Source organism: Numenius arquata, chromosome 22 (genome assembly GCF_964106895.1).
Source record: "Numenius arquata chromosome 22, bNumArq3.hap1.1, whole genome shotgun sequence".
Lineage (NCBI taxonomy): Eukaryota > Metazoa > Chordata > Aves > Charadriiformes > Scolopacidae > Numenius > Numenius arquata.
Window position 1 is genome coordinate 116,251 of NC_133597.1, and position 13,935 is coordinate 130,185.

At 58.3% G+C, this 13,935-nt stretch overlaps 1 protein-coding gene across 1 annotated transcript; it reads right to left on the reverse strand.

Moving 5' to 3' along the window:
- Nucleotides 1-260: 260 nt before the first annotated feature.
- BCL9L (BCL9 like) lies at nt 261-10,558 on the reverse strand. The gene is made up of 7 exons (XM_074162450.1): nt 10,186-10,558; nt 8,781-8,903; nt 6,730-6,940; nt 5,916-6,000; nt 3,142-5,521; nt 2,420-2,680; nt 261-1,420 (listed from the first exon to the last, which is right to left on the reverse strand). The coding sequence occupies exons 1-7, from the start codon at nt 10,484-10,486 to the stop codon at nt 261-263; spliced, it is 4,521 nt and encodes a 1,506-aa protein (XP_074018551.1). The 5' UTR covers nt 10,487-10,558.
- Between the last annotated feature and the right edge of the window lie 3,377 nt (nt 10,559-13,935).

Here is a 13,935-nt window from a genome sequence, read left to right on the forward strand (position 1 = left end):
TCACCACACAGGGTTCAGAGTAACAGCCCTGCTCCCAGCCCCTCCACCCTCCCCTTCCCCAAAAAAGAAAGGAAAAAGAAACCCAATTCACATCAAGTTTACTGCACATCTGGTTTTCTGTGTAGAGGCGAATCCAATATGAAAAGCATCCCACGTGGTGTCCTCCACCGGCACTGGCCCCCGACCCTCCCCCGAAGAAAAGCTTAAAAACGCTTGTCCGGGCAGCCGGCCCCCCTCCCTACCCCTGAGCCCGGCCGAGGCTAGAACGGCAGGTTGGCCATGTTCCCGGGCCCGGGGATGTAACTCATCTGGCTGTCCAGGGAGACACTCCGCTGCCTCATTTGGTGCGTGACCATGAGGTTCTGCTGAGGCGGGGGCCCCATAAGAGAGCCCTGAGGTGACATCATGTGTCCCGTCTGAGCGTACATCTCCCCCGACACGGACATGCTCCTCTGCTTGGCCTGCATCAGCATGAAATTCTGCTGGGCCATCAGGCTCTGCTGTGGAGACATCATGCCCTGGTGCATGCTGTTGCCCATCATGCTTTGCTGGGGCGGGATGCCTGTCCTGCCCAGCATGGGCACCTGTCCGGGGTGGCACATGGGCACGCCAAGTCCCCTCTGCACGCCCTGCTGCCCGGGGAGGCTGGGGGCATTCATACCTGGCCGCACCGGGGGCTGGTCAGCCATCATGTTCTGCAGGTTCATGAGGTGGAGGTTGGAAGGCTGCGATTTGGGCGCTTGGCTGTCGCTCTTGGGGAAATACTGCAAGGTGCTGCTGGGCTTCTCCGACGGGATGATCCTGGAGAGGTCAAACTCAGGGATGCCTGTGGGCGTGGGGCGGATGACCTCGCTGAGCTCAGGGTCGTTCAGCACCGACGCCACCCCGGGAAGCACGGGCGGGTAGGGCTCGCCGATCCGAGGCGGGATGTTCTTGCCCATCATGTGCTGCTGGGGGGGCATCTGGCCGGGCTGCTGGGAGGGAAGGTCCTCGGGCGGCAAGGGCATCCCCGGCGGGTAATGCTGCTGCATCCCAGGGCCGCCTGCCCCGCTGGGGGCCACGGGCATGCCTCCGGCAGGAGAGGGCATGGTGTTGTGGGGCTGCTGCATGCGGGGGAACACGAGCTGGTTGGAAGGAATCATCTGCGAACTGTTGGGCACGGGGCCGCACTGCTGGTTCAACGAGTCCTGGGGCCCCGGGGGCAGCATCATGGGGTTCTGGGGGGGGACGCCCGCCCCCGGTGCACTCGGGTGCATAGGAATGTTGGAGCCCAGAGGGTTCGGGGAGGACATCATGGAGGTGGAGGGCGGTTCGTGGGAGAGGGGTTGCTGACCAGGCAGGTTCATTCCCATGGGGCTCTGGGAGGATCCGGGCCCCACAGAGTTCAAGTGCAGTTGATTCGGCTGGTTCCCCGTCACGCCTAAGGAAAGGAAAAGGAGAGAAGAGTTAAACTCTGCCCACAGACCTCTCAGGGCTGCAAAATCCACATCCTGGAAGCCCGCTGAGTGCTCCTGCTCAGAAAGCCCTGAGCGCGGAGTGTGATGCTCGGTAAGCAGCCGCAAGATGACCTTGCAAAGCAAGAGTCGTCAGCCCGACACAGTGCTGTCCGGGAGGGAGGACTGTGCTCTCCGGTACGGCAGAGCCACCCGCGCCTGCGGACGGGTGCGGGTTAGGAGGGAGCCAATGCATTTGCATGCCTGTGGTCAACCCAAGTGACTACTCAGCAGTGGAAGAGTCAAAAAGCTGATTTTTCATTTTGAAAACTGCCAAAAATATTTAACAGACAGCTTTAACCCCCTAAATCAAGTGGTACAGCGTGCTGGAATTCCCCTTAGGACTAGTCACCAAGTGACGAAAAACACTCATTTGCCTAGCTGTCCTCACCGGTGCCACCAGCCAGCAGAGCGTATCTGGCTGTCGCCTACTGAAATCAGAACTATGCTATGACATAGCCTTGCCTGTGTAGGCACCTGGGCTCCACTCAAAACACCAGACTCCCAAACCCTGTTCCCGCCGTCCCCTGTCCTGCTACACAAGAGCACAAGGGCTCCGAGCAGCAGATCCCTGCCTGCAAGTCCTGGGCCTGAGACAACTCCGGGAGCCACGAAAATCCAGGGCCAACATGTCTGTGGAGTGTAAAGGCAGTTCCAAAAACTTCCAGAGCTCGGGGAAGAAGGGTGCCTCAAATGCCAGACTGGCTCACGTCCTTCCAGACAGCACACCCGAGCCAAAAGCTGCCGGTCAGCCTGGGCCCAGGGCGGAGAAGTGAGCAGAGCGTTACGAATGAGGGAAAATTTAAGCTACCTGACATGGCAGTCGGTGGGAGAACACAGTTTTTAATGCCTCCTCCATCTCATGCCACAGGTCTGCTGACAGCCGCAAGGCGGTCTGACCCCTTGCAAGCCCAGAAGTTACGCACCTGACATGCTTCCAGGCGGGAGCATAGGCCTGTCTGGCAGCAGCTCGTCATCAGAGGTGGCGATGGTTTTGATGGCATTGTGGTAAAGCGGTGTGGAGCTGGGCATGGCATACTTGGACATCTGGGACATCATCAGCGAGAGGGGGTTCTGGGAGGGGGATGGATCTGGAGAGGAAGTAAAAGGCATGTTGGGATTCATGGTGCTGGAGGTGTTACTGGCTGGTGCGGAAGAGCTGCTCCGAGGCCCAGAAGGGAGAGAACCTGCAAGCAAGAGAAAGACCAGCTGAGTACTGGCTGCGCACCATGGCTTGCTCCTGTCAGACAGCAACCCCATCCCCTCCTTCCAATGGCAGCGACCAGAGGAGGCTGCAAAACCCAGGGCTGGCACAGCCCAGCACCCTCCAGGGAGGCTCATGTGGAGACCTCGCTCCAGAACGGTGATGGACCTCCACACGTCAAACTGCCCAGCACAGACACATCTTTTGCTGCCTGTATCACAGAGCATGAGCTGGGGTTGAAGTAAAAGCTGCTCTGTTCACCCTCCCATCTACCTGGAAAGGCCCCGTTTGCACTCCTGGGAAAAAAAGACTTGCTCCACGAGACGTAAGGGCAGGCACAGGCACGAGTGTCTCCCCGCTCCTGCGAGAGCACACGGGCTGGAGAGGAACCCCATCCACACACTCACCAAAACCGAGCACATGCACACAAGACACCCGGCATACCCTGATCCAGTCCTCCCATGGAAGTAGATGAGTTCATGCTGAGAGTCTGCTTGCTCTGGTTGACTCCCGGGCTAGGCATGGTGGCTTTGGGAGAGGGCACCCAGCCAGGGGAAGGAACAGCCATAGAAGGGGACTTCAGGCGGCTGGGTGAGCCAGTTGGAGACCGGACGTTAAGCGAGGAGCTCATCACCTGGGGGGACTTGAGGGGTCCAGACTGGTTTGAAGGTGGCATACTGACCATCTGCGAGGGTGTCTGCGGGGACTTGAGGTTGGCAGAGGGGGAGGTGACCAGCGGTGAGTGCACCTGGCTGAGGGTGGGAGACTTGAGGTGACCCATGCTGGGGGAGTTCATCTGGCTGATGTTGATGGTGAGGTCCGAGGGCCGGCGGCCCAGACCCCGGGAAGGTGCTGGGTGCATGTTGGCCAGGTTGCCCCCTTGCGCAGGAGTGGGATTGGAGGCTGGAGGCAGAGGGATGTGGCTGAGCCTGGTGGTGCCGCTGATGCTCCCAACGGGCATGGTGCCCTGCTCAGGGGTGAACATGTCTGAGCCGCTGCCCATCTCCTGGGGCATGTTGGGGTAGGGCCCCTGCCCACTCGGGAAGCCTTGCTGCCCTTGGTTGGGGAACTGGGAGGGAATCATCATTTTCTGCGGTCCCCCCAGCATTGCACTGCCATTGCCATTCTGAGCCCTCGCCCTGGCCAGCTCCTCAGGGTTCATGCCCTGGTGGGCCATTATATCGGGGCCCCTCATCTTCTGCGACATCATCATCTGCTGCTGTGGGGTCATCTGCACGTTGAGGTTCATGTTCATGTTCATGTTGACATTCATGTTCATGTTGAGGTTGCCAGGGCCCATGGGTGCATCCATGTCCCGAAGGCCCGACTGACTCATAGGGGGGCTCAGCATCCCCCGAGTGCCTGCAAAATCCATACCCATGGGGGCGCTGCTCAGGCTGTCCCCTGCCATCTGCCCAGCAAACATGGACGGATCCATCTGCCTGTGAGCCTGTATCATCCTCTCCATTTCCATGCCCTGGCTCATGGAGTTGCCGGACATCCCCATGGGTCTCTGCATTGCCACTGGGCGTTTCTCCATCAGCTGATGCCGCAGGATCTCCTCCCTGGCACGGGGATTTATGAATCTTTCAGGGTCCCCTTGCCCCGATGGGTAGGGCAAGGTGCCTTGCGGAAAGTTCCCGGGGCCTCCCATAGGAGGCATATCGTCGCTCCATCCCATGCCGGGCCTGACCGGCCTCTGCATGGCATTCATGGGCCCAAGAGCATCCAAGGGCATGTTCTGCATCCCTCCGAAGCCAGAGACTCTCTGCATTTGATTCCCGGGGAACCGTGGCCCTGGGAAGGGCGGCCCCCCCCGCAGCTGCATAGGGTCCTGCACATCTATGGGTCCCCGCAGCTGGCTGCCCATCCCTGGCGGCCACTGCTCTCCAGGCTTGCTGTGATAGGGAGGTGGGGGCCCACGCATCATCATGCTCCCCATCGACTGCGGGATCATGATCTCCTGCATGGGCCGGCCGTGGATGCTGATCTGCTCCTCTTTCCGCCGCTTTTCCTCATAGTACTCTTCCTGCAGCTTCCTCCAGGCCATTTGCTCCGGTGTCAGGCTGTCCTGGTTCAGCCGCTGCATCATCATGTTCATCTGCTGCCCCATGTCAGCGCCGGGGTGGTGGGGTACCTCATGCTCCAGACTGGGCCCACCCAGGCTCTGGGTCTGGGAGATCATGGACTGCAGAGGCTCTTCATACTTCTTCATGCTGGGGGGCGGCGCGGGGGGCTGGGCAGGGGCAGCCTGCGGCTGGGGGGCAGTCCCACCCTCACCCGCATTTTGGCTGGACTTCATGAAGGGCTCTGCCTCCCCGCTGCGCAGCAGCAGCCGCTCAATGTCCCGCAGGGTCTGCAGAGAGCGCTCTCTGTGCTCCAGCTGCTCCTTCGAGAGTCCTTCCGAGTTCATGGGGTTCCTGGGGCCCAGACCCGCCTGCCCGTTCCCCGGCATCCCCGGACCCGGGCCCTCCCCGAGGAGGCCAGAGCTGGACGTGGCGGAGGAGTCCCCTGTCCCGGGCTGCATGGCGTTGGCAGAGGCGGTGGGCGTGTTTGGGTGGTTACTCCCGGGCTGGTTGCTGCTGCTGTTGTTCCCCAAAGAGTTGGGAGTCAGATCTCTCCGGACATCTTCACTCGCCCCTTCCTGGGGCAGGCTGCTGGGCGCTGGCAAAGGTGCTTGGCTGATGGTCTGCGGCGGAGGCTGCGGCGGCGGAGGCTGTGGCTGACTCACCTGCGGTGCCGGTGGCTGGGACTGCGGAGTGTTGGCAGCAGGAGGGTTAATGGGAAGCGGCTCAGCCACCCCCAGCACTTTAGGAGCTGGCGCCTAGCAGAGAAAAGGGAAAAAATCGTAAGCAGGAAAACCCCTGAGTAGGTATTCTTCCCTGCACCCCACAGGAGATCTCTCTGTCCCAAAAACATGCTCCATGGCAGTTCACCTTCATCCCTTAGGGGGAAGAAGCAGGCCCTGTGCATGCCCTGGAACGCAACGATCAGGTATTCTGCCGATGTGGCTGCGGGGCCACATCCCAAACGTTTCACAGCTGACAGCGGCCAGGACACCAAAGAGGTTCCACAGCAAAGCAGCTTCTCACCCCACTGGCAGGGCATCCTGACAGCCCCTTCCTCCACAGCTGAGCCAGGGGAGAACGGCCACATTGGAAAGGAATGGTCAGGCAGCAGCACGTGCCAACAGCAGCATTTGGTTCAAGGCTGGTTACCTGGTCTAGCTTTGCCCGTGGGACATTCTGCTGATGGTAGGCCAGAATGGAGTCAGCTCGGCCCTGCAGGACAGCTTCTGCAGCTCTGGGGAGAGAGCACAAACCGCTCAAGAACAGGCATCGTGCCCCATCCCACCCATCCCAGGCCCCAGGTGCCACCTCCGCTCTTCAGTCCTGCGGGAAGAAGGAAATCTCTGCAGGCTGCGGAGAAGGGGGGATATTCTCAGAGTCCTCCCAGTGAGGTTCTCCAACTGACAATCGCTTGCCCCGGAATTTCCCTCTTCTCACGTCCTGTGATGGGCACTGGGCTTTGCTTTGCGCCTGCTGCCCTAAGGTGTCTGTTGCTGAGATGCTCTGGGATCTACCACACCCAACCTGTGGTACAGCAGAGCTCTAAAACTAAACAGCCTCGCAAGGTTCCATGGCTGAGACGATGCAGGACAGAAGGGAGGAATTGAGCAGAGAACACCAAGTGTTACACGACACTCCCTGTGACGCCCAGCCCCTTGGGTACTTCCAAATCAGAGCAGCTTCCATACTGCTTTGGTGAATCTTTTCGTTGGATGCTGACGAGGTGCACTCAACGGCACGTGTCACACAGCGTGCCGGACATCGCTGGGAGGAAGCGTGCATTTAAGGCAAAGTTTGCTCACCAGCAATAGCTGCCAGCAAACTTCATGAACCTCAGGGGGGACCCACTCTGTGCCCCCAAAGTGACATGGCTCTGTTCAGCTCCCTTGCACCCAAGCACAGCACCAACAGGCAGGCTGGCCCCACGCCAACAGAGGATGGACGGACTGGGTTTACTGCTTACGTGTTAGCAAGGTGCGTGGTGAAGACGTAAACGAACTGCGAGGGCTGCTTTCCTGTTCCGCCGCCTCCGCCTCCTGCCGCCTCTGACCGTAAGCCAGGGGCAGCACCATGAGGGACGCTGGAGGAACCGGTCTCATTCAGGTTCGGCAGCGGGTTGGACCCTGGGCCAAGCTGCGAGGCCGTGGACATCGCAGGATCTGCTACATTACAATCTGTGGGAGCGCAGGGGAGAATCACAAAATCATAGAATTGTCCAGGTTGGAAGGGTCCTTTCAGATCATCGAGTCCAACCGTCAACCCAACACTGACAAAAACCATCACTAAACCGTATCAGTAAGCACTACGTCTACCCGTCTTGTAAATACCTCCAGAGGTGGTGACTCAACCACTTCCCTGGGCAGCCTGTTCCAATGCTTCATAACCCTTTCAGTGAAGAAATTTTTCCTAATATCTAATCGAAACCTCCCCTGGCACAACTTGAGGCCATTTCCTCTTGTCCTATCATCTGCTCCTTGGGATAAGAGACTGACACCCACCCACCCCCCCCGGCTACACCCTCCTTTCAGGCAGTCGTAGAAAGCAAGGTCTCCCCTCAGCGTCCTTTTCTCCAGGCTGAACACCCCCAGCTCCCTCAGCCGCTCCTCATAAGCCCAGTTCTCCAGACCCCTCACCAGCTCCATTGCCCTTCTCTGAAGCAGCTGAGGGCAGCGGGACAGACCCAGGGGGGAATGGGCAAGCGGGAGGGAGCTGGGGCAGAGACCTGCGGGGCAGAGGCAGAGCCACCGCAGGTCGGGCCACCGGGAGGTGGCAGCAGCCGCCCGGCCGTCCCCGACACCACCTCCCGGTGCCCGGGCACGGGCCTCATGGTCTCCACTCTCTGCCCCCGGGAGCGGGGGAAGAGAGGATGCTGTCCGCTGGAGCGGTGGCTATTAATCGTCAGCTGTTATTAAATAATACTCTTACTTAATATTAATAAGCAATGCAATTACCAGAGGCATGCAGCGTCTTCCCCTTGCCTAGGTCCTCACACACACACGCTACACTCGCCATGGCTCCCCTGCTGTCCTCCCCTAGACCCTCTGAACACCAGTGCCATTAGCCTGGTCCTGACACAGACGCATTTAAAGAGAAGAAACACGAGTGGACACCTGGGGAAGGGTCACACACGCTGCCCGGACAGCCCCACCTTGACCTGCTCTAATTAGGCAGATCTCAGAGCAGGCTGCGACAGGGAGGCAGTGTTCTCCCTTCCCGCGAGGGCTGTGATCTGTGCAGAAGAAACACAAGGGGATGTCCTGGAGTGCTACAGGGCACTGGCAGGCACAAAGGCCACCCTCTACTTGGTTTCATACACTTCCATGCTCTCCATCAGCTGTGGCCCCAGAGGATCTTGCCCTGTCTTCTCAATATTCTCCCTGTTGCAATTTGAAAGTAAACTGAATTCTAGATGCAAAAAAAAAAAAAAAAAAAAAATCAAAGAGTTTGGACACTTTTGGAAAACCGGAGAGAGCTACAATTTGTTGCTCCAAAGGGCGCAAGCCTTGGCCAGCTCAGCACTGCCAGAGCCACCATCAAGACCTCGAGAGCCCCTTTAGCCTCAGTTGCCTTTAAAGCACGGCTGCGGGGAGCTGGGAGGATGGCCTGACACAGACGTAGCTGCTGCCACAAGGGCAATGCATGTCACGTGTTTGGCTGCCACTATGACCATGGTAAGCACACGCTTTACCAGATTTTAACCAGGCACACTTTCAAGGTGGCCATTCTGCCACTGCTGTGGCCAGAGCAATCTACAGCAGGGACTTCCAACCTCAACACCTTCCCCTACAGAATCTCGGCAGCTTCTCCACAAAACAGGTCCCATGCCTCACTGCATCATGTGCATGGCCACAACCACTCTCACAGCACAACAACCACCAACCACAACGGTCCATCACCATGCCACGTCATCACACGCAGGCCAACCAAGAGGTGCCAGCGCCATCTCCCTGCTGAGCTGCAGGAGGGACCTGGCTTCGGTCAAGCTTCTGAACTGGTAAGGAGGTGGACGCTCACTTTGTGTGCTGCTGATGGGCTTGTCGTCTTCCTCGCTGTCCGGCCCAGAGCACCATTCGTCCCCGCTGTATGGCTGCTTCCTTTCCAGCACGCACCGCCGCTTGCTGCGGGGAGCCACCTCACCTGGAAGGGACAGAGCCATCAGAAGAGCTGCTGAGACCTGACAGGGCTGGGGCCGTGCCCAGCCACGTGCCGGACGCCGGCACTGCCAGCCCAGCTAGGACAGACTGGGCCAGAAGCCTCGCACCAACATCCACCCAGCCCTGGGAAAGGTCCCGAAGCATCCGCTCGGTCTGGGCTCCTTGTCTTTGCAGCCAGACCTGGTGAGACCCCTGCGAGAGCAGGTGATGCAGAATGGGATGCCTTTCTTACTGCCTGAAAGAAGCCTGCAAACACAGGACACACCCAACTGCTGCTCCAACTGGAGAGCTTTGGATATTAACCTGAAATTTACGGGGTCTGTGATTTAGCAAATAAAACCTGAAAACAGCATGGGAGGGGACGTTCACATTCTTTGTAGGAACAAGAGATAGACTGCCCTTCAGAGACGGCAGGCAGGCAGGGGCCTTTATGCCCTCTGTAAACTGGGATGCTCCCTCCGTTTCTCAGAAAATGCTGCAAAACCAAATGCTTTGGGGCATGAGCCAGAACAGCGGCTCTGCATTTGGGGACTGCAACTTCGGTGGCCAGGTGCGAGTCTTGGTGGGAAGCAAGGGCAGCGCTGGGATTTCTCCTCCGCGAACACCCCGTGAGATCCCCAAGCGCCCCGTGGAGCCATTGAGCACAGAGCTGGGTGGAACGCGAGAGGCTACAGGGAAGGCTGGTGAGGACAGGGAAGCCAGAGGGCTTGGAAGCACTGACTCAGCCCTTTTCCAGAAGCCACGTGCTGTAACACAAGAGTCATCCATCGCTGACGAAACCACAGAACTGTTCAGACAGCGACCCTCACAGCACCTCCTTGCTAACCACGGCCGAGTCGTCAGGCAGCTGCAAGAACACCACAAAGGCAGCTCTTTGCCAACAGCAAGGAGACAGAAAACAACTCAACTCGGTCCCAAGTCGAAAGTCTGCACACTGCAAAGCAGAGGTGTTCCGTGCAGTTTCAGTGAACCATGCTCTTGCTTAGCTGGCCCCAGAAGCCCATGAAAACCAGAGTCCCAGATTCTCAGTGTGACAAACAGTTGAGGGAATGAAATGTAAAGAGAATGCTCAGCCACTCCGGTCCCACAACCGCAGCTGTGACGAGCGGTGATGCAAAGACACACAGGCAGCCAGGACAAGCCCGGACAGAAGCCGCAGCACAGAAACCCAAGATGCTCACAGCTGCTCCCATCCCAGGTCCTGCCAGGACGCTTGGAGCAACTGTGAGGAGGACATGCCGAGGCAAGGTTTCGGAGAGTCTTACCTTTTGATTCTGCGTCCTGTGAAGGGGTGCTGGCTTCTCGCTGTTCTCCAGAGTCCACCGAAATGCTTCGTTCCCGTTTCACCTTGCCCTTCAAGGAGCTGAAGTTTGGGACAGTGTTCTGGCTGTTTTTCAGTCCAGAGTTGCCAGGGGAGATCTGAGTGGCCTTGCCGCCATGGCTGCCTGCCCCCACACCCTTAGAGCCCAGGTTGCAGGTGGGTACTTGGCTCACGTTGTGGTGCTGGGCCGGGGCACCGCTGCTGCCTGCCTTGCCATGGCTGGGCAGTTTGTTGTCAGGGTGCATTGGTTTGGCTAACGCTTCCCACAGCGCCAGTGGAGGGAGCTTCCAGGCCCTTCGGTCAGAAACCTGCAACAGAAGAGGGTGGAAAGTGAATGTGGTGCCCCTCATGTGTGCGCGGATGCCGGGGGCACTGCCCAGGGCCGGGAGATGCTGCTTGGTGGCAGGGACAGACAGCCTCTGGCAAGGCACAACCCAAAGCTGCTCCTGCCAGGAATTAGCCCTTCGAGCCAAGGATCCTGCTCCACAGTGAGCTGCGGGCGGACAAGCAGCGATCTCCCATCCAGGCACATCAGGCTCGCCATCACTCCAAAGCACAGCCGTGGACATCAGGGCCCTCGTTTCCGAGGCCGTGATGCAAACGGGGTGCTCCGTGCCAACCTGAGCCTTGGTGAGCTATTTTGCAGGTGTTCCCAGAGTTCAGACAACTTTGTGACCCTGAACAGAAATCTGCTGCCCTACTGCTTTCAGGGACCCCTTCTGAAAGTAGGTTTCCCCTACTCTGCACGACACACAGGAGACAACTGAGCAGACACAAGCCTATAAAAAAAAAAAAGTCGAAATGGGACAGGGGAGGACTAAGAAGGTTGAGGCAACTGAGGAGAAGGTGGCAGCGGTGGGTCACAAGGCAAGGGCAGAGCCAGGAAGTGCAGGCGCTCATCAGCGCTCATCAACAGGGTAATGGTTAATGGAACAGGCTCAAGCTGGAGGCCTGTAACCAGTGGTGTCCCCCAGGGGTCAATACTTGGTCCAGTCCTGTTCAACATATTCATCAGTGACCTGGACGAGGGGACAGAGTGTATCCTCAGCAAGTTTGCTGATGATACCAAGTTGGGTGGGGTGGCTGACACCCCGGAGGGCCGTGCTGCCATCCAGCGAGACCTGGACAGGCTGGAGAGCTGGGCAAGGAAGAACCTCATGAGGTTCAACAAGGAAAAGTGTAAGGTGCTACACCTGGGCAAGAAGAATGTCAGGCACCAATACAGGTTAGGCGTGGACCTGCTGGAGCCAAGCTCCGAAGAGAAAGATCTGGGAGTCCTGGTAGACAGCAAAATGACAATGAGCAAGCAATGTGCTCTTGTGGCCAGGAAGGCCAACGGAATCCTGGGCTGCATAGGGAAGAGTGTGGCTAGTAGGTCGAGGGAAGTCATTCTCCCCCTCTACTCTGCACTGGTGAGGCCACAACTGGAGTATTGCATCCAGTTCTGGGCTCCCCAATTCAAGAGGGATAAGGAACTACTGGAAAGAGTCCAGCGAAGGGCAACAAAGATGATTAAGGGATTGGAGCATCTCCCTTATGAGGAAAGGCTAAGAGAGCTGGGACTCTTTAGTCTGGAGAAGAGAAGGCTGAGGGGAGACCTTATTAACGCCTATAAGTATCTCAAGGGTGGGTTGAAGGAGGAGGGAGCCAGACTCTTTTCAGTGGTTCCCAGTGACAGGACAAGGGGCAACGGGCACAAGTTGGAACATAAGAGGTTCCACTCGAATATGAGGAAGAATTTCTTCACGGTGAGGGTGACAGAGCCCTGGAACAGGCTGCCCAGGGAGGTTGTGGAGTCCCCTTCTTTGGAGATTTTCAAGACCTGCCTGGATGCAGTCATGAGTAGCATTCTCTAAGCAATCCTGCTTCAGCAGGGGAGTTGGACTAGATGATCTATATGGTCCCTTCCAACTCTAAAAAAATTCAGTGAAATTCAGTGAAATCAGCTAATTGGTGTCCTATCCCTGTCTCTCCCAGGGGCCTGAGGGACCATCCTGGCTCCTGCTGCGAGGCCCTGGGTAAGAGGGAGCATTCTCTTCAGTGGTTGCTCCCAGCCCATCAGGATGATGCAACGTGCCACGGCTCTGCCGGGACAGCGGGGTGAGGCTCCTGCTCCAGAGCCAGCCCCGCTTCCAAACAGCCCCGCAGGTCGAGGCAGGGCCATTCATGGACGAGGCTCAGGGCAGAGCGCGCAGGATTTGGGACGGAGGACATCCACGCAGCTGAGCATCCTGGCAGGATCTATTTGCCTTGGCAGAATCTCTTAGGCTCGCGCTGGGATTCTTCCCCTTGGAGCTCTGCGCGGGCATTAGACATGACCGGGATGCGGCTCCACAGTATCCGAGCACATCACATGCTCTGGGAGGCTGCTCCCAACCCTCAGTTCAACAGATGACCCCAGTAACAGCACGGTGCATCCCTTCTGGCCTATGAGTACTGCCCTACTTGTGGCAAGAAGCCTTCTTCAGCATGGCACAGGCGGTGGGGGAGACCAGCCAGCCTCACGTCAGAGGCTACCGGAGCGGGCAGAGGATGTCCCTGACCTTCAGACACAGCTCTTACACACCGACTTTTCCTGGCCTGAACCACGTTCATTGCCGAGCCCTCGGAGACAGTCCCAGTGCAGAACAATGCACATCCCCATGAGAACTACTCCTGGCTTTCTTCATCCAGAGCACATAACCCTTCACCAGAGCACCACGTTCCTCTTCAACAGCCTCCTCACTATCCCAACCGGTGACCCCAAAGCTGCAGAGACCACCCCACCCATCAGTCTTCTCTACTTCTCGGGGAGCAGCGGGGAAGGAGAGAAAACCACACGTTCATGGAACTTGAGGTGCTACTCTCTGTTTGCTTACGTCTGCTACGTGCTTCGCACGACACCCCCACGACGCACTCAAGAACCTTTCCTGTGCGCAGGCAGAGAAATTTCCCAGCACGGGGGGGTTGCTGGGCCCATGGTCTGCTCCTCCCATCTGGGCTGAGCAGGCCAGATGCCGCGCACAGATTTCTTCTGCCACCCAGGGACAGGAAGCACCGGCTCCAGACCAAACCCGTGTCTAAACAGCGCCGTGAGAGCTCAGCAGCCCTGCGCATGCCGCTCCCGGCTTGCCCAAGGCGGGCCTGGAGACACACCATCGGCAAAAGCCAACGGCTCACTTGGCTCGGGCAAAACGCCGTGCCCAGAACAGCACGTGAGCAAAAAGCAAAGCACGCTCGGCAGGCCTGTAAATCCCCGAAAGCTGGCCATGGCCACAGGGCACAGGCTGCAGCTTGCCATCCGCCGCCAACAGCTTCCTGCCCACACAGGGGGCTGCTCGGGTGAGCCGGTGGCTGGCTGACATGCTGGCCGCCACACCGGCCCCAGGCAGCCCACACCGGCAGTGCCATGGCACAGCCCACCCAGGATTCCCAGCTAGTTAGCGGGATCGCTCGTGCACAGCTTGGCCTATCACTGCTTCCTAACTAGCGGGTCGTTAGTTCTCCCTCCTCCACCGCCGCCTCCCTGCGCACCTCAGCGAGGGTTCTGCTCTAGCCTGGAGGAAGATGGTGAGCCACAGTGCTGATTAATTTTCACAGCACATAAGGGAGTTGCTAGCCCTTTAAGTGTCAGCCAGTCTTGCTCACTCGCTCTTGTTCTCCAGGGACCTATTAATAGCAGCTGGAAAGATCACATCACTCTCTGGATATTTAT